We start from the raw sequence: 26,624 nt of genomic DNA on the forward strand, positions 1-26,624 counted from the left end.
TAAATGCAAGGTCATCCTTAAATCCAGCCCTGCTCCATCTCCCCCTCAAGCCTGGGAGCATTTTCCACCTCCAAGAGTCAAAGTGATGCAAACAACTGTCACTTTATTGTCACCTCCAGCCGTTCTGCAAAAGGCACACAACAAACTTCATTGGTACAAAAGAATTTTGCTCCGGGGATTTTCGCTCGGTTTTCCTGGAGTTTGATTTCTTTTTTTTCTTTTTTTTTTTTTTTTTTAATTTTTTTTTTTCCTGCTCCTTTTGCAACACAGTCACTGGGCTCTCCCATCAGCCCTGATGGGAAGATCCTTTCACAGAAAGGATTATTTTTGTGCAGACAGACAGATCCTTATTGCAGGGGGAACAGCCCCAAGGGCAGCAGGGCACGGCCACCTGTGGGAAAACTGTGGGAATAAATGGCACCTGTGTGTGTCCCCCTATTCAAATGGCACCTGTGTGTGTCCCCCTGCTCCAATGGCACCTGTGTGTGTCCCCCTGCTCCAATGGCACCTGTGTGTGTCCCCCTATTCAAATGGCACCTGTGTGTGTCCCCCTGCTCCCTGCCACTGCTGCTGTTTGTAGGGACAAGCTCCATCCCAACCCCACTGCTCCACCCCAGCTCTGGGTGCAGGATAATGGGATGGGGCTGCCCCCTCCCCACTCCTCAGCAGTGTTTGCACATTTCTTTGCACATTTCTTTACACGTTTTATCCCTTTTTTTCCCCTCCAGCTCTGTGTTTCTGCAGGGTGAGGGTCCCAAGGAGAGCACCCAGAGGGGGGCAGAGGGAGGGGAAAAAAAGGCTGGGGATGAATTTGGGGAATTTTCCTGCCTGTGCCAGCATGGAAACTCACACTGCAAACCCAGCTTGTGACTCACAAACGTTACCCCAGCACCCAAAGAGAGGTTTTTGGGGTATTTGGTGGGGTGTCCCCCAAACCAAAGCATCCCCCCAGCTGCCCTGTGTGGATTTAGGGAGACAAGGATGCTTTAGGGACCCCATCCTGCCCTGCCAACATGGGATATTGACATTATTTGCCCATAAAACCCCTCAGGCAGGGCCAGATCAAGCTCTGGGCTGGGGGCACAGTGCCACAGTCCCACAGCAGCTCTCCCATATCCCAACATCTCAAGAGATTTTTTTTTTTTTTTTTTTTGCACTGTGCCTATAGCTCCTCTCCATTTCTTTTGGTACCAGCTCCCATTTCTCAGCTCCCTCCCCCAACATTTCTTATAAAAATAAGATTGTGCTTATTTATAAAATAATTATATTTTTTGTTTGCTTGTTTTTTTTTAAGAAAAGCTTCCAGTTTAAAAAAAAAAAAAGGTGGTGTATCAAAATATGGCAAAACTTTGGCTGTCAATGGCTAAACTCTAATTAAAAATATCCACTACAAAGGCATTGTGCTGTGATAATTAACTCTGCAATCAGCAAATACTCCACCTGGGCTGTCTGCCTTCCCTGGGACACACTCAGACACCACCCCTGGATTTTCCTAGCATGTCACCATCATCCTCTGGCAGAATTATTCCAGCTGTAAGACACCTAAGGATGCATGAAAAGCCTTGGGGAAAGGGAAGGGAGATGCAGTGGGAAGAGCCACACAGACAAGGCAAGGATGCACATTCTCCTCGAGAGGAAAGTCTGTTTTCTCACCTTGGGGCTTAAGAAAAAAAAAATAGGATTGTTGATAGAGTTCATGAAAGAAGAGAGGCAGATCTTTTGTATAAAAGGTGTTTCAGAGCAGGAGTAAAATGCAAATGGGTCTATAAGATCCAAACATATATAAACATACATACCTTGATATATTTATATATGTATTCTCTAGATAGTCAATGTTTGGAATGCATTATTGCATTATCCTTATAGGGGATTTATTTTTTTCCATCCTGCTTTGCTTTCTTTTTTGTTTTGGTTTTTTTTTTTTGGGAGGGTGGGTTCTTTTATTTTTTGGTTTTGGGGTTTTGCTCTCAAAAAAAAAAAAAAAAAGAAAAGAAAAGAAAAAAAAAGAGAGAAAAATATAAAAAACAAGTTGCAAATGGCTCTGAGAGCTTCCAGCCATCATCCACCTGGCTGGGACTGCTGTGGCCTGACCTCCAGCACGTGTTTTTGGAAAAAACTGGGCTCATGCTCTGCCCCAGGAGCTGCTGGCCATGCCTTCCTCCATGGAACGTCACCATGCCCGGAGACCCCTGGCTGGTTATTGCTTAATCCTCCCTTCCCATACTGGCCTTTAGGGTTATTTACATTTCTTTGGCTTGGCTTGAACACGACAGTCTGGCACTTTCCATCCACCCCAGAGTCACCTGGGGGCAAGGAGGGGGGGGAGAGAGGCCACGACAAAACACAGGGGGGCTTCTGCCAGCTCCAGCTGAGCTGTGCCCCTGCCAGCCGGGATAAGACAACTTGTGTTTGGCACAAACTCCTCTGGAATCCGCTCTGTGCCCCGGGGGATGCCCATCCTGCCCCTTCCCCAGCAGGGACACGGTCTCCAGCATGGTCTGCAGGGAGCAGGGCAGGGCGGCGCTGGAGCCTCGCCACGCTCACACCACGAACTCGGGCACCTCGTCGTGGGTCAGATCCAAGGAGAAATATTTGCTGGTTCTTTTCACAGGGAAGGTGTCCTGGATGTTGATGCACTGCTGGGCCAGGCAGCCGTTGCAGTAGAGCCCCTCGTGGTCCAGGCCGTGGGCGCAGCCGAAGGTGAAGCTCTGCGCCGTGTCCTGGCACAGGTTGGCCAGCTGCAGGAAGTCCTTCTGGTAGAGCCTGATGTCATCCAGGCTCAGGCTGTGCCTGTCTGTCGATGTCTTGGGTTTCCTGCTCGTTGTCTGGGAAAAGCCAAGAGGAGGCTCAGGATGTGCCAGGGAGCCCCCAAGGCTCACAGAATCACAGAATTCAGAGAATTCACAGAATCAAAGGAGGTTTTGGAGACACCAGCACGGCTTCTGCACTGGATTGCCCAGAGGAGCAGCAGCTGCCTCTCCTTCCCCTGGATCTGCAGAGGAAGACTCCACCCTTCTCCAGGATCCCTGCTCCAGCAGAGCCACCCCTGGCACTGCAGGAGGGCTGAGCCACAATTCCAATGGGGCTGCTGCCAGCACCCTGACCCACAGGGTGTCAGGCTGGGCTCTGACTCTGGCACTGTTGGTTTGGTTCACTGCATTGTTCATTTCATCCTTTTATTTTTTCCTTTCCCTATTAAAGAACTGTTATTTCCTGCTCCCATATTTTTGCCTGAGAGCCCCCTTAATTTAAAACTGATAGCAATTGGGAGGGGTGGGGAGGATTTACATTTTCCATTTCAGGGGAGGCTCCTGCCTTCCTTAGCAGACTCCTGTCTTTCCAAACCAAGACAGTCATTCCACCACCTCCCTGGGAAGAGCATTCCAGTACTTTATTATTCTTTCAGTGAAATTTTTTTCCTAATATCCAACCTGTGCCTTCCCTGATGTAGCTTGAGGCTGTGTCCTCTGGTTCTGTCAGAGACCGACCCCACCTGTCTGCAAACCCCCTCAGGAAGTTTTAGAGAGCAATGGGGTCACCTCTGCGCCTCCTTTTCTCCAGGAATGTTGGGAATCCCAAAGCCCCAGCCCCACGTACCTGGGGTAAGGAGTCGGTGCTCTGCCCCCGCAGCTTCACCACCGTCTCTGAGGAGCTGGAGGTGGAGGAGCTGATCTCCTTCACGATGAGTCCTGCACAAAGGAGGGTGCAAAGGTTATTTTGGGGTGGCTCAGCTCTCCTGGCATCCACTCCTGCTGTCCATGGGGACAAAGGCTGCCCCAGTGCAATGCGGTGCCTTCAGCCCAACAGCTCCACTTGCAAACAATGTTGCCTACAAAGCATCCCAAATCTGCCCCAAATTGGCATCCAAAGCTGTCCCCAGGGAGCCCCAAAGATCTCCCAGTAGCTCCCAGCTCAGAACTGCAAGTGACTTTTGGGGTGCAGGCACAGCGCCAGAGAAGATCATGGAGTCCAACTGTTCACCAGCAGTGCCAAGGCCACCGCTGTCCCCTGTCCCCAAGTGCCACAGCCACATGGTTTTCAAATCCCTCCAGGGATGGGGACTCCACCACTGCCATGGGCAGCTGTGCCAGGGCTGGACAAACCTTTCTGTGAGGAAATTTTCCCAATATCCAATCCAAACCTCCCCTGGCACAACTTGAGAGAAGTTCCTCTTTTCTTTACCCCATCTCTCCTTCAACCCATTGGGTGAACAGTTTTTCCCAGCATCCCAAAGAGACACCTGGGGCTCACTCTGCCCTGCCAAACACCAAAGAACCACGGTGTCCTAGGGTGACATTTTGATGCTTGTATCCCCATTCCTGTGCTCTGTTTATGCTGGATATCATGTTCTGTGCCTTCCAGACTGGCTCTGCAGAGCGAATGTTTTGTTTTGGTTTTGCTCTCAGCCGCTCCCCCACGGCTGACAGGACACACAGACAGGGCAGTACATGGTGCTGCTTTTGCTTTTTGCTTTGCTCTTGCTTCTGCTTTGCTCCTGCTTTGCTCTTACTTTTTGCTCCTGCTCATTAGTTAGTTTAGCTAAGCAGCCCAAATTTTTCCCTGGACTGTTTCTCCTTTCCCTTTTTAGGGCCTACTCGAGCCTGCTCCAGCATGGGGCCTGGGAAACACCGAGAGTTTGCACCTTGTGGCTGCAGCAGCTGCCCCAGCACAGGAGGGACTGAGAACAGAGCGAGCACCCCCAGAGAGACTTTCTGAATTTGTCATCATTTCAGAGCGGTGACAGAGCGGTGTCACCTGGTATTGTTCATTCTGTGTGCTGGGGGTGCTGTGCCTGTTAAACAAACAGGTTCTTTCCACTTCTCTCCATGGAATCCTTCCCAAACCGGTTGTGGGGAGGGGCTGTGTGGGTTTGCTTTCTAGAGGGGCCTCCTTTGGGAGGTTTTCTCCCAAATTTGCCCTAAACCAGGACACGTGGAATGACCAGGCTTGGAAGAGACCTTAAAGACCATCCCATCCCAGCTCCCAAAGGCGTGACTGGCAGTGGGGGATTGGGAAGAGAAGCGGCCGCCACCTTACCCGAGTGCCCGTTGAACTTGCGGGACAGCAGCATGTCCTCGGTGATGTAGACACACATGTCGGGGCTCACCTCCATCTCCCCAGCCTGCTCCAGCTCCCGGGGGTCATCCACCAGCATCTCAATCTCTGCAGGGCACCAGCAGACAGGACAAGTCAGCCGTGCCCCTTTGGAGCACCCTCTGTCACATATTTTATGGAAAATCCTTTCTTTAGGAGCTTTTCTCCTTGGAAGCTGGGAAGCTTCAGTTTCTCCACGTTTTGCTGCTTTGGAATGTGATTTGGAGAATTGTTTACCCAGCATGTGAAATTGTTTTTACCTGCTGACCAATGACAGCCACCTGTGTCGAGGCTGTGAGCAGTCACAAGATTTTATTGTCATTCCTTTCTTTTCTATTCCTTGCTAGCCTTCTGATGAAATTCTTTCTTCTATTCTTTTTTGTATAGTTTTAATATATAATTTTCTTTTCATATGATATATATCATAAAATAATAAATCAGCCTTCTGAAACGTGGAGTCAAGATTCTCATCTCTTCCCTCAATAGTAACATCTAGCAGAAAGCAAATCTGCCATTTGTAGGAATAAATTAATTGTGCGAGATGCTGTTAAAATAACAACTATTAGGAGCTGTTACCCCTCCTAAAGAAATCTCAAAAAAATTAAAATCTTTAGTGTCTGACAACCTACAATAATCAGGACCTGGGACCCCTGCAAATCCCACCACACACTCTCCAACCAAGCACAGCACCTGGACAGCCTGTGATATTCACATGCCCTCTGAACAGAGAGAAGCTGTGAGACAAGCAGAGAAGGAGAACTCAATTCTTATCTCGCTTGCTGTGCCTGTGTTGTGCTAAAGTAGAATGCAGTATGGAGATTGTTTACCCAAAGTGAGGATGTTTTGTTCCCTTGGCCTATCAGGGCCAGGTGTGTGTGTGTGCTGGACTGTCATGGGATAGTCATGAGAGAATCAGAGATGAGTGCAGTTTTGTGCAGCTGTGAGCAGACTGAGTGCATGGCAGATTCAGTTTAGATACAATGCTTAGGGTCAGTGATAGGGCTAATATGAATAAGATTATGTTTATTACTCTTCTCTGGATTTAAACCAGATTCGAAGGATTGGAAGTAGATTCTAATTAATATACTAGAAGAGTAAGATCCTCATCAGTAGATAGAAATGTAGAGGAATAATCATACGACGCCTACGAAGTGTCAGTATCAGGCGGCTGCTTCAAACCCAAAGTGGTGATTTGATGTGAAGTAATAATAGTAATAACAAAAACCATAGTAATAAATAGTAATAATAAATAGTAATAATTAAAAGCATAGTAATAATAAAGTAATTCATTAGCCTTCTGATGATGGAGTCTGTTCCAGATTGCAATGCAAGATGTTTTCAATCACCATCTGTATGGCAGATTGCCTTTGTCAAGTGGGCAGTTTGCCTTTGAGTGACCACATTCACTCCTCCCTCGGGAGGGGACACTGCTGATAACAGACCATTGAATGTCACTGCATGGCTGATAAGAACTACAGCATCCCATTGGGAGATGCTCTGCCCAGGGGGAGGAGCCAAGCATTGCTACCCAGATATAATCCAGAGGTTTTTGAGACACGGGCATGGCTTTCTCCACTGGATTCCCCAGAGGAACAGCAGCTGCCTCTTTTTCCCCTGGATCTTCAGAGGAAGACTCCATCCTTGTCTACAGGACCCCCTTGCTCCAGCAGAGCCACCCCTGACACTGCAGGAGGGCTGAGCCACAATTCCAATGGTTCTGCTGCCAGCACCCTGACCCACAGGGTGTCAGGCTGGGTTCTGACTCTGTCAGTGTTGTTCTAGTGCACTGCATTGTTTATTTTATCCTTTTATTTTTTTCCTTTCCCTATTAAAGAACTGTTATTTCCTGCTCCCATATTTTTGCCTGAGAGCCCCCTTAATTTAAAATTTACAGCAATTGGGAGGGGTGGAGAGGGTTCACATTCTCCATTTCAGGGGAGGCTCCTGCCTTCCTTAGCAGACTCCTGTCTTTCCAAACCAAGACAAGTCAGATGCACCATCCTCTCTCCCCTTTGTCAGAGTCACCCTTGATTTACAACAACAACCCGAGGTGGTGCCTCACCATCATCCTGGGAATCCTCCTCCAGCCGCTCCTTCCCGCCGCTCTCCACGCCCGAGGTGTGGGAGCTGCCGTGGCTGGTCATGGAGCTGCAGGTCTTCAGCTTGCGGTGGGCGCCGGCTCCAGAGAAGGCGTCCTCAGGGCCCATTTCCCTGGCCTTGGGGTCGGCCTCGATGCCGGAGGTGTGGGAGCTGCTGTGGGAGGCCGTGGAGTGCCGGGACAGCCGCTTGTGCCGGGCGCTGCCGGCGCTGCTGCCGCTGGCACGGGAACGCTTCTCCAGCTGCTCCATGTCCAGGTCCAGGGTGTCGCTGATGTAGGACTCCCGGTACTGCTTCTTCTCTGCAGTGAGTAAAATATGCACAGACATGTTTTATGTAAAATCCCTTCATCAGGATTTTTCTCCTGAGAAGCCTCAGAGGAAAAGGAAAACAATAATTATCTGCTGCTGTGGAATGCAACAGGTGTGTCTTTGATTGGTCTCATGTTGGTTGTTTTTAATTAATGGCCAGTCCGGCTGTCTCGGACTCTCTGGTCAGTCACAAGACTTAATTATCATTTATTATCATTATTTATTATCATTTTCCATTTCTCTTCTTTCCTTGCTAGCCTTCTGATGAAATCCTTTCTCTATTCTTCTAGTATAGTTTTAGTATATAATTTTCTTTTCATATAATACATATCATAAAATAATAAATCAGCCTTCTGAAACACGGAGTCAAGATTCTCATCTCTTCCCTCATCCTGAGAACCCCTGTGAACACCATCACAGGGGTTTTGGTGAACCCTGAGTGAGGAGCATTCCCACATTTGGTGACCCCAAGTGAAGAAAAATTCCACATTCAGTGACCCCCAGTGAAGAAAAATTCCACATTTGGTGACCTTGAGCGAGTGGCATTGATTACCCCTGCGTGGAGTCATCACCACAGGGGGGAATGCAATCAGAGTGATTCCCATGACCTCCAGGGCAAACTGGACCCTCTGGAAGGGCACGGATGTCCTGGCACACAGAGGAGTTGTCACCCGAGCCCTGGCACAGCTGGAGATGGGCTCTGTCCCAGTGGCCTCAGGGAAGGTGGGGCAGGAGCTCTAAAGCTCCTGTGCTGGGCTGTTCCTCCAACAAAGGAGGAGGAGGGAGAAGGGGAGGAGGAAGAGAAAGAAGAGATGTTTAGGAAGAAGAGAAAGAAGAAGACAGAAAATAAGGAGGAGCAGGAAAAGAAGAAAATAAATGAGGAGGAAGAAGATGAGGATGAGATGGAAGAAGATGAGGATGAGAAGGAAGAACATGAGGAGTAGGAGGAGGAAGAGGATGTAACAAGGTGGAAGAAGATGAGGAGGAAGAAGAGGAGAGGAAAGAGGAGAATAAGGAATAGAAAGGAAGATGAGAAGGGGAAAGACAAGAAAGGAGCAAGAAGAGGAGGAGGAGGGAGAGGAAGAAAAAGAAGAGGAAGAGGAGGAGGAAGAGAAACAGGAAGAGAAGGAAGAGGAGGAAGAAAACAAGAGCAGAGTGGGATGAAGATGAGAAGGAGGAAGAAGATGAGGAGGACATGGAAAAAAATATGAGGAGGATGGTGAGGAGGAGGAAAACACAATAAGAGGAGGATAAAGATGAGAACAAGGAAGAAGATGAAGAGGACAAGGAAGAAAAAGATGAAAAGTATGAGAAAGAGGAAGATGAGGAGGATGAAGAAGAGTACGACAAGAAGAACAAATAATAAAAGGAGGAAGAGGGGAAAGAGGAAGATGAGGAAGACAAAGAGAAGGTGAGAGGAAAGAAGAGGAAGAAGAGCTTATGCTTTCACAAGGATGAGGGACATGGAGAAAGGAACACACAAAAAAGATGAGAAAGAGGAAGGAGTTGAGGCAGATGAGGAGGATGAAGAAGAGTAGGACAAAAAGAACAAATGAGAAAAGAAGGAAGAGGGGAAAGAGGAAGATAAGGAAGAGAAGATGAAGAGAGAAAAGAAGAGGAAGAAGACCTTATGCTTTCACAAGGATGAGGGACACTGGGAAAGGGACAGATGAAAAGAAGGAGAAAGAGGAAGAAGTTGAGGCAGATGAGGATGAAGAAGAGTAAGACAAGAAGAACAAATGAGAAAAGAAGGAAGAGGGGAAAGAGAAAGATGGGGAAGAGAAGATGAGAAGAGGAAAGAAGAACACCTTATGCTTTCACAGGGATGAGGGACACTGGCAAAGCTGTGCCGAGACAGAACCGGGACACCGGCGACGGCAGCAGGGCTCGCACCCACCGCAACGCGGAAGAACCAGGAGCTCTCACAGGTGCCAACACCCCGCGGGGGCCCGTCCCGGTGCCTCTGGGGCTGGAGCACCTACCCTCGTTCTCCTCCAGCCGGCGCACCTGGCGCAGCACGGGCTGCAGGTTCATGTAGAGCCGGTGGCTGCTGCTGAGCAGCTGCAGGAGGTGGCGCGAGCGCAGCGGGCAGCCCGTGTAGTAGATGAGCTTCCGCGCCGAGGGCAGCCCGTCCGGCAGGATCTCGAACTTCTTGCCCTGCGTGGGACAAAGGGAGGTGTCAGCCCCAGGGAGGAGGAGGCTCCAGTTCTCACCCAGCCCCGCTGCAGCTCCTCAGGGACCCCCTCAGTGGGTTGTTGTCACCTGCTGCGGGTCGGTGTTAAAGAGTCCCGCACCCTGCCTGGGGACGGTGGAATCACTGAGGGGTTTGGGGTGGAAGGGACCTTAAAGAACACCTAGACCAACCCCCTTCCACCTTCCACTGTCCCAGGGTGCCCCAAGCCCCATCCAGCATGGCCTTGGGCACTGCCAGGGATCCAGGGGCAGCCACAGCTTCTCGACACATCCTCCCCACCCTCTAAACACCCAGGGCCTCCCCACCCTCACAGGGCAGAATTCCTTCCCAATGTCCCATCCATCCCTGCCCTCTGGCACTGGGAGCCATTCCCTGGCTCCTGCCCCTCCATGCCTTGTCCCCAGTCCCTCTCCAGCTCTCCTGGAGCCCCTTCAGGCCCTGCCAGGGGCTCTGAGCTCTCCCTGGAGCCTTCTCCTCTCCAGGGGAACATTCCCAGCTCTCCCAGCCTGGCTCCATAGGAAACGGTGCTCCAGCCCGTGGAGCATCTTCTGTGGACCAAGAGCTCCATGTCCTCCATGTGCTGAGGACCCTGGAGCTGGAAGCAGTGCTCCAGGTGGAGATGGTGGCACTCACCACAAACACCAATTTCCCCACATTTGTCCATGGGAAATCGTAGAGCAGCTGCTTTTCCTCATCCAGGTTCTGCAAAAAGAGGAGAGGGAGGCATGGCTGAGGATTCTGGCAGGGGCATGGAGCTGGGCTGAGCGATCACCTTCATCACCTACCTGGAAAATCTGGATGCCCCGTGTTGTCAGCCCCAGAGTCAGGGAGGCCTCCACTTCCCTTTTGTCCTAAGGGGGAAAAAATGAAAATTTAAATTGTGTATTTAAATACACAATTTCCAGCATGAAGTGGTTAAATCCACCCCACCTCAGCCCAGGGATCCTCCCACAATCACCCCAGCCACCATTCTATGATTAATGTGCCAAATTGAAAATGGAAAGTGACTCTGGACACGGGCAGAGAGTGACAGGATAAGGGGGAATGCTTTTGAATGAAAAGAGAAGAGGTTTGGATTAGATGTGAGGAAGAAATTATCCCTGTTGACATCTGTGATGTCAGCAAGGCCTGTGAGGGTGGGCAGGCCCTGGCACAGGGTGCCCAGAGAAGCTGTGGCTGCTCCTGGATCCCTGGAAGTGTCCAAGGCCAGGTTGGAGCAGCCTGGGACAGTGGAAGGTGTCCCTGCCCATGGCAGGGGGTGGCACTGGATGAGCTTCAAGCTCCCTCCCAACCCAAACCATTCCGATCAAATGGTTTTTTAACCATTAATTAATTAATTAAATTAAACACCTCACACTCTCCCAGCAAACAAACTGCTTTATTCCCAGGAGAGAAAAAAACAGCATTTATTTCTCAGGGAGAGCATTCCCAAAGTTCAAATCCCAGCAGCCACAGGGCCAGGGCTCACCTTGTACAACCTGTAGTAGTGCACGGCCACGTCGTCCAGCCTGACAGCCTCCTTGATGTACTTGAGATGGGCCTCTGAGGCTGTCAGGGCAAACTGGTCCTTGTGCATGTTGGGGACGTGCTTCAGGATGTAATCCTTGCCCCTCTTGGCAACCACCTGTTTGGGGAGGGAGAGAAGCTCGTCCAGCTGCCCCGTGCTGGCTCCTGGGAGTGGTGGTTTCAAGGGAAAAGGGCAAATTGGAGCTTTGTTCTAGAGACCTCCAAGCAAAAATGAAATCATTACAGCAGCCAGTGACTTCTTGCCAGCTGGATTTCCTGCTGGGAACTGTGCTCCATGTGGCCATTCCATGGTGGCACCTGTGCTGGGGCACTCATGTGGCTGGGGACACAGGCCCAGGGCCACCATGCCTCAGTGAGGTGTGTGAAAAAAGGAGAAATGGGCAGATTTTGGGACAAATCCAAGGAAAGAGGTTGGGAAGGAGAAGAAAAAGCACCAGGGAGAGCTTTGAGCACCTGAAGGGGCTGCAAAAGAGCTGCAGAGGGGCTGAGGACAAGGGATGGAGGGACAGGACACGAGGAATGGCTCCCACTGCCAGAGGGCAGGGATGGGTGGGAGATTGGGAACTGGGAATTCCTGGCTGGGCTGGAATTGCCAGAGCAGCTGTGGCTGCCCCTGGATCCCTGGCAGTGCCCAAGGCCAGGCTGGACAGGGCTTGGAGCAGCCTGGGATGGTGGAAGGTGTCCCTGCCATGGCAGGGGGTGGAACTGGATGAGCTTTTAGGCCCTTCCAACCCAAACCACTCTGGGATTCTGTGCCACCAGGTCCCAAAGGGCTGCACCTGATGCTGGTGGGGCAATGACCCCAGGAGCATCCCTGCAGCTCACAGGGAATTCCCCAGCAGCCCCAACCCACAGCTATTCCCACCCCCACAGCTCTCCTGTCACCATGACATTCTCTGAAAAATCCCTTCGCCAGGATTTCTTCTCCTGGGAAGCTGAGAGGCCTCAGAAAAGAATGAAAACAAGAATTATCTGATTGCTTGGGAATGTGGTTTGGAGATCATTTACCAACAGCTGCATCTTTGATTGGTTCCATGTGAATTGTTTTTAATTGATGACCAATCACCATCAGCTGTGTCAGACTCTGAGGCATCAGTCACAGAGCTTTCATTATCATTCTTTTCTAGCCCTCTGATGTATCCCTTCTCTTTCTTTAGTATAGTTTTAGTATATACTATAATATAATATATACTATAATATACTATATTATATTAGTATATATATAAATAATATATAGTAATATATTATTAATATATATATTACTAATATATATTATTACTACTTATAATATATTTTATAAGTATTATAATATATATAGTAATATAGTAATATATATAGTAATATATATAGAGAGTAATATATTACTATATATAATAATATATATAGTAATATATTACTATATATAATATATATAAGTAATATAGTATATTATATTACTATATACTATAGTGTATATAGTAATATAATGTAATGCTATAATGTAATATACTATATTGTAATATGATATAATGTGATGTGATGTAATGTGATGTAATATAATATAATATAACATAACATAACATATCAGCCTTCTGAGAACTTGGAGTCTCATCTCTCCCCTCCTCCTGGGAGCCCTCACAAGCACCACACTGTCCCAGGTTATTTCCAAGCAGGACTAACCCAGGATGCAGCCAGAGCAGCCCAGAGCAGGATTCCTTACCCAGGCAGGGAAATAGGCCTCGGGCTCGAAGTATTTCCCGTAGTGCTTGTTCCTCTTGAAGTCCCCCAGGTCGGCTTGGAGGGCGAAGGCAGTGAGCAGGAAATAAGCCTCTTCCCTCAGCACACACTGGGAGTGCAGCACCTGCTTCCTCAGGTGCCAGTAGTAGTAGTACCGAGCTGTCCTGTCACTGGGGAGGGACAGGGGACACAGAGGGGAAATTTTCCAGACTGGAAATCTGTCACAGACATCTTTTATGAAAAATCCTTTCCTTAAGATTTTTCCTCCTAAAAAAGCTGAGGAGCCTCAAGAACAAAATGTAAACAATGGTTATCTGCTGCTGTGGAATGCAACAAGTAGATCTTTGATTAGCCCATGTTAGTTGTTTCTAATTAATGGCCAATCACAACCCAGCTGGCTCAGACAGAGAGTCCAAGCCACAAGCCTTTGCTATAACTTTTTCTTCTTTGCTAACCTTCTGATAAAATCCTTTCTTCTGTTCTTTTAGTATAGTTTTAATATAATATATATCATAAAATAATTAATCAAACCTTCTGAAACACGGAGTCAGATCCTCGTCTCTTCCCTCATCCTAAGACCCCTGTGAACATCGTCACAGAAATCCATTTTGATTTAGGTGAAATGTGCATCTTTGAGTTAAGTCTGTAGTTTGAAAACATAGCTGTTTAGTCTGACTACCTGTTCTGGTAAAAAACCTATGCTCAGAGAAACTGCTTCAGCCAGAGGACAGAGATAAGGGGGGGCAGACAAAAAAACCAGAAAGACTGCAACAAAAGCAGGTCAACCTGACCCAGGAATTCTTTCTGATAATAAAGAATTAGCAGCAAATGTAACATAAAATCAGTAAAAATAAATATGCATAAACCTATTGTGAAATTGCATGCATATGTATTTGAGAGGAAGATAAAAAAGGATCTGGAGTTCCCAGAGGTGCCCGTGTCTTTTAAGGAGAGTAATCTCCACATGTGCCCAGCGCTGTAATAAACATACCAGCTTTACAGCTTTACAAAGTTGTGGAGTTTATTTGCCTCTGCAAAACACAGGGGACACAGGGAGGAGTCAGCAGCCAGGGGACACCAGCTGGGAAGCCCTCAGGGAGGGGGCACCAAAAGGTTTTGTTCCCTCTTTTCTATTTGTTAAAATTTGTCAAAATTTGTTAAAATTCTGCAAACGCGCAGCTGCCTCACCAGCCAGGTGGAGAAACCCCCTCAAAAAGTCTGTGCAGATGTCACTGTGTCCCCAAAGCCCTCAGGCCATCATTTTAGCCCCAAAGCAGGAGCTGCAGCTCCCACCCAGCCGTGGGTAAGTTCATATCAGGCTGTGCTAAACCCCTAAACACATCATCCCCTGTGGAAGTCACATTCCCTGGAAAAATCCCTTTGCCCAGGATTTCTCTCCTGGGAAGCTGAGAAGCATCAAGGAAAAAGGAAAACAATAATTGTCTGATTTACTTCTCCTGTGTTTTCCTGCTGTGGAATGTGTTTGGAAATTGTTTACCCACAGGTGATTGTTTCATTGGATTTTTGGTGAGTGTTTTGACTCATTGGCCAATTGGGGCCAAGCTATGTCAGACTCTGGAAAGAGTCACAAGTTTTCATTATTATCTTTTTAGCCTTCTGTAAGTATCCTTTCTGTATTCTTTAGTATGGTATAGTTTAGTATTCTTTAATATAATATAGCATCTTAAAATAATAAATTAGCCTTCTGAGAGCATGGAGTCAGATTCATCATTCCTTTCTTCGTCTGGGGGCAACCCAAATACAATAACCCCCAAATAAAACCCCCCAAAAGGCTTTGTCTGGGGGAAATGTCCCCACCTGGCACTGTCAGAAACCACTCAGCACCCACCCATCACCAGCCCCAGCTTTTGGGGTGTGCTCAGCACCCCAGAGCACCCCAGGAGGATCCCAGTCACCCCTGGAGGGGAACAGCCACCCCAGGAGGATCCCAGCCACTCCAGGAGGGGCACAGCCACCCCAGAAAGGGCACAGCTACCCCAGAAAGGGCACAGCTACCCCAGAAGGGACACAGCCATGCCAGGAGGGGCACAGCCATCCCAGGAGGATCCCAGCCACTCCAGGAGGACCCCAGCCACCCCAGGAAGTGCCCAGCCACCCCAGGAAGTGCCCAGCCCCAGCAGAGGGGCCCGGGCAGGGGCACTCCGTACCTGATGAGCCGCCCGTTCTCCACGTAGTACTGCACTCGGAAGTGGATGATCATGGGGGGGCCAAATTGGTCGATGCCCTGGAATGGAGGAGGTTTTCAGGAATGCCCTGGGGATCCCAGCATCACACCACAGCCCCTCTCCTCATCTCTTTGGGGTCATGGCTGTCACAGCCACCCGTTGCCCCCCAGGGCACTGATGGAGTTTTTGTTCCTCAGTTAAGAGTTTGGTGCCCATTTTTCCATGTAAAATGCTGGAAATGAAGGGGATCTGGATTTTAAAAGGCTGGGTGTGACAAGCCCAGGTGTTCTGCAACACCTCACTGCTGCTCTCCTTCTCCCAGACCATCATCCACCAGCAGTCAAGCCTGGACACCACCCCCTCAGCACTGAAAGAATGAAAAGGTGCTCTGGGGAGAAAAAACCCAAACTGATGTCAGAATTTGAAAGAAGGGGCCTCAAAAATTCTGCTGAAGGATAAGGGAGGAAAAGAAAAATCAGAGGGGGAAAAACCCCCAGAGCTCCAGGGACAGAGCACGGAGGACACATCCCAGCTGGGGCACATGGTGGCACTCAGAGTGACAACCCCAGGGCTGTGGTTTTGCACATCCACCCCCAGCCCCACAGTGACCAAGTGCCCCCCCCACCCCTTGGCAGCATTCCCGGGTCCTGGGAGTGACCTGTGATGGGGACAGAGGTGGCCTCAGCTCTCCATGCAAGACCTCACCGCTGACCTTGCTGGCCTCCTTCTTCCACTCCTTGGGGCAGTACTTGTAGAGCTTCTGGGCCAGGTCCATGTACACATGCTCATTGTCTGTGAGGGACAGAGGTGGCATCAGCATCCCCACGTGTCCCCCTGCCTCCCAGTGTGACCCATTGGTGAGGGGGAATGGGGAATTGTGAGTTCCTTGCCATCAAAAATGGTAATTTTCACACTCAGGCCCCTGACTTACTCTGGATGACGCTGAGCCCGAAGAGGTGACAATCCTTCAGCCTCAGCAGGTCACACACCTGCACCAGTAACTCTTGGCACAAAATCTTCACCTGTTAAAAAAAAAACAAACCCTTAAATGAGGCCTGGAAGCATCTGTGCCCACCAAACCCCTCAGCAGGACCCCGAGCAGGGTGGGGGTGACAGGATGGGCTGTGGGGCTCAGCTGTGGCCCCAAAGCCTGGACCAGAGCTCTGCCAGGGCTGGGATGCTCAGAGGACCACGGGGCAGCTTAAGAGCAGTGGTTGATGGAGGAACCCATCACTAGGGAGATGTTTTGGGAAACAGAAATCAGAACATTCACAGTCTCATCCCACCCCACAGACACCTTCCACCATCCCAGGGTGCTCCAAGCCCATCCAACCTGGCTTTGGACACTTCCAGGGATCCAGGGGCAGCCACAGCTGCTCTGGGAAACCTGTGCCAGGGCCTGCTCACCCTCCTAGGCAAGGATTTATTCCTATTATCTAATCTAAATCTTTCCTCTTTAAGTTTAAAACCATTCCCCTTAGCCCCTATAAGGATAAGTGGAATGGCTTTAGATTAGAGGAGGATATCATTATCCACCTCTTTCCATCTTTTTTTATAAGCTCCCTTTAAGTCCTGAAAGGAATGTCAACATTTTCCTGACTCAAAAGCAACATTGGGTGAGGGTGAATTAACAAAAAAAAAAAACAACCCAACAAAAAGTGGGGGAATTTCACATTCAATGCAGAGCAAGGCCAGGCAGGCTCCAGAGGAAACCCAGGGTGTGCGAACACCACCTCAGGGGGTGAGGGAAGTGTCAAGCTCAGGAGGAGGAGGAGGAGGTTCCTTACGTTGATGATGATGTTGAGGGAGTCGTCGTTGGGGAGGAAGATGCACACGCTGCGCCGGTCCTGCATGACTCTGTTGTTGTGGAAGGGCAGCTTGTTCATGGTGCTCTGGCCTGGGGGCTCGGGGGGGCTGCTGGGGGCACCTCACCGGCGGGCCGGGGCGGCCTCGGGCTCTGTGGGTGCCATCCCTGGGGAAAACAGGGGGATGAGCCCTGGGCAGGGCACCCTCTGCTCCCCAACTGCATCCCCCAGCCCTGCCACCCACCAGCACATCCCACACGGTGTGGGCTCATGGTTGGGGTGTCCCCCTGCTCCAGATTGCCACGCAAGATGGATTCTATCAACATCTGTGTGGCAGCTGTCCTCTGTTCATTGGGCAGTTTTTCCTTATCTCTTCCACACCCACTCCTCCCTCGGGGACACATCTGCTGATAACAGCCATGGAATGTCCCTGCATGGCTGATAAGAACTACAGCATCCCATTGGGAGATGTGAGCCCAGAGGGAGGAGCCAAGCATTCCTGCCTGGATATAATCTGGAGATTCTGGAACACCAGCACGGCTTCTGCACTGGATTGCCCACAGGAGCAGCAGCTGCCTCTCCTTCCCCTGGATCTGCAGAGGAAGACTCCGCCCTTCTCCAGGATCCCTGCTCCAGCAGAGCCACCCCTGGCACTGCAGGAGGGCTGAGCCACAATTCCAATGGGGCTGCTGCCAGCACCCTGACCCACAGGGTGTCAGGCTGGGCTCTGACTCTGGCACTGTTGGTTTGGTTCACTGCATTGTTCATTTCATCCTTTTATTTTCCTTTCCCTATTAAAGAACTGTTATTTCCTGCTCCCATATTTTTGCCTGAGAGCCCCTTAATTTCAAATTTATAGCAATTCAGAGGGAGGGGGTTCACATTCTCCATTTCAGGGGAGGCTCCTGCTTTCCTTGGCAGAGACCTGGCTTTCCAAACTCAGACACCCCCAAAACCCCTGAGCACACCTCACCCCACCTCAGCCACCCCACCACAGCCACTCCCATGGTTTTAGGCCCAGCCCCAAAAACCTGAGCCAGCAGTTTGATTCTCCTGGCTCAGGCTCAGGAAAACCTCAGGAAAGGCTTTTCTGGTATAATTAAAATAAACAGAAGTTTATCCACTGGGAATAACCCGGTTGGGGCAGCAAGAAGCAGTGCTGCAAGCAGGAGGTTTCCCTGCCAGCCATGGAAAGGCAAGGAAATGCTGTGGGGTCTCCTAAGAGGATCCCCACATCTCTTCCAACATCCTTCCCCCAGTTCTGACTCTTCACTGGGGTGGAATAAAACAATCCAAGCACCAGCAGGGATTTACAGACTGGAATTGACATTCAGAACCAACAAATCCATCCTAACACTGAGCCCAGGAAACTCTAATTTCCGAGGGTGAATATTCCCAAAGCACCCCACCATCCCTGAGGACACGAATTCCCACGTGACACCATGAGGAAGGACTTTAAACTCTGACCTAGTTCAGCCTTTTCCAAGCCCAGATTTACACTGGCAGACAGCAGAGTGTCTCCCTTGCCACCAAATATTTGCTTTGGTCTAAATGGAAGCGCCTTTGGCTTCCGAAAGCCTGGAATTCCTGCAGCAGCATGGGGAAAAGTGCCCTGAGGTGACTTTTTGTTGGTGGTTCCTGGGGTTCTGCAGAAGTTGGGAAATCCGGAGGTGATGCTTTCCCACAGCCAGGGCACTCTGGGACTGCAGCACAGAGGCTGCATCCCTGCATCGTGGATTCTGGATTGCAAATGTGCATTGCATCCATGCATTGCATTCCTGCCTTGGGATGGTGCATTGCATCCATGCATTGCATGCCTGCATCCTGGCCATGCCTTTTTGCACCCACACATTGCACCCATGCATCGTGCTGGTACATCACAGATTCTCTGCCTTGCATCTGTGCGGATCATGGCCCTCCGCTGCATCCATGCATCTTGGATTCTGGATTTCACATGTGCATTGCATCCATGCCTTGATTTGGGGCATTGTGGCCATGTATTGCATCCATGCATTGCACCTTCACGTTGCACCCATGCATCCTGGTGGTACATCACATTGCATCTGTATGCATCATGGCCCTCCACTGCATCCATGCATTGTGGCATCCATGCATTGAGCTGGAACATCATGGCACCTATGCATTGAATCTGTGCAGCACAGATGTGCAACCCGGCCATGCATTGCACCTACACGTTGTGGCCATGCATTGTGGCATCCACGTATTGAGTTGGAACCTCGTGGCATCCATGCAGTGCAACCATGCATTGCAGCAATGCATCATGGCATCTGTGCACTGCAGCAATGCAGTGTGTCAGCCATAAATTGAGCTGGAACATCATGGCATCCATTCACTGCATCTGTGCAGCACAGATGTGCAACCATAAATTGTGTTGGCACCTCATGGCATCCATGCATTGCATCCACGCAGCACAAATGTGCAGCCTGGCCATGCATTGCACCTACGCATTACACCCGTGCACTGTGGCATCCATGCATTGAGCTGGAACATCATGGTATCCATGCAGTGCACCTGTGCATTGCAGCAGTGCATCATTGCACCTGTACATGGCATCAGTGCATTGTGGCATTCATAAATTGTGTTGGCACCTCATGGCATCCATGCAGCAAACTGGCCGTGCATTGCACCCTTGCATTATGGCACCCATGCATTGGACGGGAACATCATGGCACCAGTGCAGTGCATCTGTGCATTGCATCAATGCATTGTGGCACCCATGCATTGAGCTGGAACATCATGGCACCTATGCATTGCATCTGTGCAGCACAGACGTGCAACCATGCATTGCACCTACACACTGCATCCATGCATTGTGCCACCCATGCATTGGGTTGGAGCACTATGGCATCCATGCAGCGCACCTGCGCATCGCAGCACTGCACTGGGGCATCCATAAACTGTGCTGGAGCCTCATGGTATCCATGCATTGCATCCATGCATTGCACCTACACATTGCACCCATGCATCGTGGCATCCATGCATTGAGTTGGAACACCGTGGCACAAATGCATTGCACCTGTGCATTGCAGCACTGCACTGTGGAATCCACAAATTCTGCTGGAGCCTCATGGTATCCATGCATTGCACCCATGCATTGCACCTACACATTGCACCCATGCATCGTGGCACCCATGCAGTGCATCCCTGCAGCACAGCTCTGCACCGTGCCTGGCCCCTCTCCATGGTATCCACGCTCTGAGGCCGTGGCCGATCCCGAGGGGAGCCAGGTGGGTTTCAGGGCTCACTGAAGATCCCAAGAAGATCCTGGTGCTCACGGAGCAGGGCTGAAGGAATTTGGCACATCCTGGCCCGGCTGGGCACCGGCAGCTCCCGGGCACCGTCGGGATGTGGCTTGTGAGGGCTGGGCTGGGGAGGGGCCGTGTTCCCGGCAAAGCAGCCGTGTCCCGGGGCTCCTGCAGCACCCTCCGTGTCCTGCTCCTACCCACAGGTTCCTCGACTCCCAGGGGGGCACCAGAGCTTCTTCCCGAGCCAGCTCAAAATTCCAGGCATGGGCAGCACCCACTGCTGAGCTACTGGAGAATCCATCCCTGGGATTCTCTCCCCCACATGGGCAGGAACATCTTCCACCATCCCAGGGTGCTCCAAACCCTGTCCAACATGGAAAACTTCCAAGGATGGGGCAGCCTCAGCTCCTCTGGGCAGCCTGTGCCAGGGCCTCTCCTTCCTCACAGCCAAGAATTCCTTCCCAATATCCCAACTAACCCTGCCCTCTGCCAGTTTGAAACCATTCCCTCTTGTCCTGTCACTCTCTGGCATTCTGGGGCTGTTCATCCCCACACCAGTCCCTGCATTTCCTCCTCCTCCTCCTGCAGCCTGGATTGATCCCAGAGCACCAGGGATTAAACTACACGAGCTGGCGTCAGCAGAGCAGGGACATGGGAGAGGAAAAAACCACCCAAGCCCAAACCCTATATTTTGGTATTTGTATAGAAAACATCCCAGCTCCTGCTGCTGAGTGGGAACATTCCATCAGCCCACCACACAGGGACGGTCCCTATGGAGATTCCCTCAGCTCCAGGTGCTTCCCGGGGGCTCTGGCAGCCCTGGGAGGTGCAGGGATTCAGCAGGGGACACACAAAGCCCTTTCCAGGGTGCTGTGCCTGCAGCAGCCCTGGCCAGACGCCGGGAAATTCTTTCCAAGCATCTGCTGCTCATTGCCACAATGTGGGCTTTGATTCCCTGGGACCCCGCGCCGCTGCCCTCAGCGAGTCCCTGCTGCTCCAGAGGAAGTGCTGATAGCAGGCACAAGCATGGAAGCATGGAATGGTTTGGGTTGGAAAGGACCTTTAAAGATCTAGCCCGACCTTCTGGGCTCCAAGCTGGAAATATGGATTGGAGGGAGAGCCTCCCTGGATTGCCCCACAGCAGATGGGGTGACACAGATCACTCCACACTCCAAGCAGGAACCTCCACCCCAGGCAGTCTTCCAAAGGGTTTTCCATCCAAAGTCAGCTGGAAAAAACACTGGGAATGAGGGCTTGGGCATGGATCAGCAGAGTCAGGAGATCCAGGTCTTCCAGCCATGTTTTCCCTGCTATGGGGAAAAGAGCATTAAAACTCCATAGGAAGGCACTGCAAAGTGCTCATGACTCCAGAGTTGAGAAAATTCCTTGATCCACTGTGTTTTCCAGGCCCAGGCTGCTGGAATATTGTCTCCCTCCCTGGTGCTGATGCCATGGGATAAATCCTGTCACAAAGCTCGGCTGCAAAGAAAACATCCCACAAAAAAACCTGGGAAAAGCAGCCGGGGCTGGCGCTGCTGACTCGGCGAGGGATTTGTTCATCCCAGGGTCCTGCAAACACATCCGAGGGCAGGCAGAGCCTGGGATTGGTTCACATGGAGATGCTGGAGCAGGATCTCGTCAGAAATAGAAATTTGGATGTAATTCCAGGGTGGGGATTGAACATGGTTTGAACTTGCTGGCTGAGGTGGGGTTTTCTTCCAGATTCCGTGCTTGTGAAGTGAGGCTGGGTGGAAGGGCAGCATTTTTCCCTCTTCGCGGATTTAAATGGATTTAAAAGAAGCTGATGAGTTTCCATCCTCGTGGGTTTGGGTCAGGTTTGTCCCTCTGTGGTACCCACCAGATATCCCAGTGCCCCCCATTCAATCCAGCCTGCAGGCAGATCCTGTCCACTTCTCCATCAACCAAATCCATCCCTCCTTGCAAAAATATCCACTTTTCCAAAAAATGCAGCTCTATCAGACGTTGCCATCCCTGGAGGAATTTAACAGCCACGTGGCTGCGGCACTTGGGGACATGGGTTAGTGCTGGGGGAACGGCTGATTACAATCCTAGAGGCCTTTTCCAACCTAAAAAACTCCACGATTCCCTGTTTCTAACCCACCTCCAGGCTTTTGTCCCAGCCCTCTGAGGCACCCCAGGGGCGAGGGAAGGGATCCAGCCCGGGACCCACACGTAGGCAGGGGCCATCCACAGCCAGAGGCTGCCCAGAGCGCGGGGCGAGACGGGAAGATGAATTCACGGGGCAGGAATTTCTTGTTTTGAAGAGTCTGGAGTGGGTCTCACCCCACATCACAGGCACAGGTATGCACAGAGCTGTTATTACAAGTTTTAGGGCCGTCCCTTAATGCAGCTTCTCCGAACCCAAAACCCAGATTAATTCCTGCTTGCGGTCGCCCCGTAATTAAAATCGTCTCCAATTCTTCATGAACTCAACAGTTTCCTCCTAATGAAGAGAGGCAGATGAAAGAGACCTTCACTGGGAAAAAGGACTCAGTTATAAATATTCCATTACTTCATCCACCACAAAAGCTATTTGGATGCTGGAAGCTCAGCCTGGGCAGCCAGGGGCCAGCCCCCACCAGCCTCAGCAGATACCCCCGAGTGCTGTGGGTATCCAAAAAGCCTCTCCGAGGAAAATTCCTCCAGGAGCTCCCCTGTATCCACCTCTTCTTCCTCATCCTCCTCCCCCTTGGCTATTGCAATGGGACAACAGCAACGGGCAGGAATGGCTGGGCCACGTGAATCACCCTAAAAATGGGATGATGCCCCCTCCTGCTGGGGATGAGCCCCATGGGACATCACATTCCATGGGGAGACACAGGCTGAGCCATGGCAGCTCAGGAAGCTGCTGCCCTGCCTATCTCACCATGCACAGAGCAGAATCTAGCCTGGAAGCGCTGATTTTCCATCCAGCCCACAGCAGAGCCACCCCAGGCCTCTTCATTCCCTGACTTTGGAGCACTGAAATATAAATAAAGCACCCCTGCCTCCGCCAGGGATGGACACAGAGATGGATTTCTCCTGGCAAGGGCTCCAGGGAGGGGAGGGACAATGCCTGCTCTTCCTCTTCCCTCCTCTGCTCCAGAACCAGCCTCTTCCATCAGATTTCCTTCCAGGAAACTTCGCCTGAGCCTCTGGGATTAGAACAATATCCAGACTGGGTTGGAGAGGGTTGTGCTCAGGGCAGCCCGGCTCTCCCATCCAGCTCCTGAGCCTGTCCCACAGCATTCCCAGGCATTTTAGGAACCATCCCCCAGCACCAACAAGCCCAAAGCTCCCAGAGCTCTGATCCCACTCCCAGGATGACAGGCATCACTCCCAAGGCTGCACATGGATGTGGAGCACTGCCTTTGCTCCCCTCTCCGTGGGCAGGCTGCAGCCCACACCAGCAGCAGCTGCCATAAATCCCTTGGGATTTGGCTGCGGGATCCCTGGACCACAAAGCAGCCCCAAGGGCCAGAGTCACCATCCCAAACTCCTGCACCACAGAAAGCACAGCCCCGAGTCTCCAAACCACAGAGATCCCTATTTAGAAATTAAAGTCATATTTTAAATTTAATTAACAATATAATATTAAATAATTAATAATGCCACGTAAATATTAATATTAATAATATGCAAGGATGAATGTTTATGTTATTTTCTACAACAACACACCCCCAAGATGCTGTGACCCTGGGTAAACTCTTCCTTCCCAGTAGGAGGCACTTTTGGGGAGCCTCATTCCCAGTATCCTGCTCACAGGCTCCTCTACACTGGGTGCCCAAACCCATTCCCACTGTGGGGAATGTGCAGTGCTTGCTGCACATGGAGAGGGAAAAAACGGGATGCAAAGTCCTCTGCAGACACACAAGAACCCAAAAACCAGCTCCATCTTATGCCAAAAAATTCAAATCCATGCCTGGACTATCCAGAGCTCCTGCTGCCCTCTGTGGCGTCCTCGCCTCCAGCTCCAAATCCAGCAAAACAAAGCCAAACCAAGTTCCTGATTTTTTTAATCCTGGGGCGGGCAGAGGGAGATTTGTCTTCCCTCAGCAGCGCCGCTCTCCAGTTTTCCAGCTGGGAAAGCTCCTCAGCCATGCCACAGCCTCCATCAACTTCCCTGCCCCGGCCACAATCAGGGAAAGCTTTTTGGGAAAAATATCCCAAGCCCACTTTTCAGTCAAGGGGGGGAAAAAAAAGCAGGATAAAACTCAATTAAGGAGCAGGCAGATATTTTAACCAGCGCCATGGTTTGTGTACTCCATCTGGAGTCCAAAGGCTGCCGGGTTTTTTTTTTAGCAGGAGGGAACTGACATCATCTTAATTTCAAATTCCCATTTATTTTTACATCTGGTCTGAATTAATCTTTCTCAGCGTCCTGACTTTCATGTAATGGAATAATTGCTTACAGACTCGGGGTTTAAAGAGCCTGAATAAACCCAGTTAAAAAAAAAAAAAAAAAGAAACCCCTTTAAAAACCAGTAAAAATCCAGTAGTAAAAATCCAGTACCTAGAACCAAACTCCAATATGCCTTCGGGATTGGGAATTTTAAACGGAACATCTCTTTCAGGCAAGAGAGCTCGAATTAATCCCAGCTCTATCCAAGACTCCGAGAGGGAGAGCGAGCCCTGTGGAAAAACACCAACACAAACCAGCCCAGAATTAGGCAGAGCAGCAAAGCTCCATCGGTGCCACGCGGGAAGCAGCTCTGGAAAAGCAGAGTTGGGCTCCGAGGGGAAAACATCCTGATGGCCAGAAAGGCACTGGCCACGAGCAGGAAGAGGAGCATTCAGGAATGGGAGATGGCAGAAAGGTGGCAGGGGGCCAGGGGCATGGCAGGGTCGGGATGTGCCTCACTCCCACGGGCGAGTCAAAGGACACAGGAACACCAAGGATGGTGCTGGGAAAGCTCAGCCCCATTTCCCCGCTGTCACCAGGGCACCGGGTCAGATAAAGCCCGGCCTAGGAGCTGCATGGATTTATCCAGAACGTGTCAGGGATGGCATTCCCGGTGGGAAATGCAGAGAGGGCCATCGGGGACACCACCAGGGAGCAGCTGGCACCCTGAGCACCTCCATGGGGTGGGGGGCACCCGAGGGTGAGGGGAGCCCCAGGGACAAGGGGGTCCCACAGGTGGCTGTGACCCAGGGACAGGAGGATCCATGGATGAGAGGATCACAGGCATGGGAACCAAGAGATGGTGGGGACCACAGCTGAGGGGACCTGTGGGTCACCACGAGCCACAGAAAAGAGCTGGCACAGGCACAGAGCACCCACAGGTGAGGGGACCCAGTGGGGATGTGTGACCCAGGGGTGAGGGGACAGTTGGGTGAGTGTGACCCAGGGACAAGGGGGCCTGTGGGTGAGACACAGGGGTGAGAGGGGACCCATGGGCAAGTGTGACCCAGGGACAAAGGGCCCATGGGCACCTGTGACCCAGGGACAAAGGGATCCATGGGCAAGTGTGACCCAGGGACAAAGGGATCCATGGGCAAGTGTGACCCAGGGACAAAGGGACCCATGCCCACCTGTGAACCAGGAACGAGGGGACCCATGGGTGACAGTGACCCACAGGTGAGAGGACCTGTGGGTGAAAGCAAGGGGTCCCATGGGTGGAGGGGGACCTGTGGGTGAGTGCCACCCAGGGAAAAGGGTCCCAAGGGTGAGTGAGAGACCTATGGGTGAGTGAGACCACAGGTGAGCGAGACCCGTGGGCGAGTGTGACCCAGGGGCAAGGAGATCCGTGGGTGGCTGAGACCGAGGAGCCAGGGCTCCCGCAGATGTGGGGAAAAGTGTGACCCAGCGGCCGGGGGTCCCACAGATGTGGGGACGAGTGTGATCCAGGGGCGAGGGCTCCCGCAGATGTGGGGACCCAGGGGCGAGGAGTCCCGCAGATGTGGGGACCCAGGAGCCGGGGGTCCCACAGATGTGGGGACGAGTGTGACCCAGGGGCGAGGGGTCCCGCGGGCGAGCGCGCCCCTGGAGCGGCTCCGGGGTGGCCGTGGCGGTGTCGCGGCGGTGTGGCGGCCGTCGGGGGCCGTGGGGGGGTTCCGGCGGAGCCGCAGCTCCCGCGGGCGGGCGGGCGGGCGGAGGAAATGACTCGCATTCCTGCAGCCGGGGCCGCTCGCACCGCTCCGGCTCCAACTCGCCCCCGAGCGCAACAAGCGGCCGCGCCGGGCCCACCCGCGGCACGGCCCCGCGGGGGCGAGCCGAGCCGGACCGGGCTGAGCCGAAGCGAGCCGAAGCGAGCCGGAGGGAGCGGAACCGGGCTGAGCCGAGCCGGGCTGAGCCGAGCGGGAGCGCGGTGCGGGGCGCCGGGCACGCACCTACCTGCGGCTGCGGGAGCGCGCTGCGTGCCGGCCGTGCCGAACCGAGCCGAGCCGAGCCGTGCCGAGCCGAACCCCGCCGTGCCGAGCCGAGCCGA

At 51.6% G+C, this 26,624-nt stretch overlaps 1 protein-coding gene across 2 annotated transcripts; it reads right to left on the bottom strand.

The window, feature by feature from the left end:
- Nucleotides 1-1,995: 1,995 nt before the first annotated feature.
- FRMD6 (FERM domain containing 6) lies at nt 1,996-26,624 on the bottom strand. Of its 2 annotated transcripts, none has more exons than XM_036383906.2 (15): nt 26,531-26,624; nt 24,710-24,828; nt 16,913-17,097; nt 16,057-16,147; nt 15,838-15,917; nt 15,108-15,184; nt 12,923-13,109; nt 11,165-11,320; nt 10,482-10,547; nt 10,330-10,398; nt 9,485-9,659; nt 7,157-7,492; nt 5,038-5,163; nt 3,598-3,689; nt 1,996-2,825 (listed from the first exon to the last, which is right to left on the bottom strand). In XM_036383906.2, exons 3-15 carry the CDS (start codon nt 17,009-17,011, stop codon nt 2,541-2,543), a joined length of 1,839 nt encoding a protein of 612 aa, XP_036239799.1. In that variant the 5' UTR covers nt 17,012-17,097; nt 24,710-24,828; nt 26,531-26,624; the 3' UTR covers nt 1,996-2,540. The 2 variants fall into 2 exon arrangements, with proteins under 2 accessions (XP_036239799.1, XP_036239798.1); XM_036383905.2 differs by having other exon boundaries at nt 15,784-15,917.

Source organism: Molothrus ater, chromosome 6, assembly GCF_012460135.2.
Source record: "Molothrus ater isolate BHLD 08-10-18 breed brown headed cowbird chromosome 6, BPBGC_Mater_1.1, whole genome shotgun sequence".
In the NCBI taxonomy this organism is placed as follows: Eukaryota; Metazoa; Chordata; class Aves; order Passeriformes; family Icteridae; genus Molothrus; species Molothrus ater.

Excerpts from the sequence above, each read along its gene's own strand:
- FRMD6 (XM_036383905.2), bottom strand. The coding sequence starts at position 17,011 with ATGAACAAGCTGCCCTTCCACAACAACAGAGTCATGCAGGACCGGCGC. Across the intron at positions 13,110-15,107 it reads GAGAACGGGCGGCTCATCAG|TGACAGGACAGCTCGGTACT; the intron begins GTACGGAGTGCC and ends GTCCCTCCCCAG. Across the intron at positions 10,399-10,481 it reads GGGGCATCCAGATTTTCCAG|AACCTGGATGAGGAAAAGCA; the intron begins GTAGGTGATGAA and ends CTCTTTTTGCAG.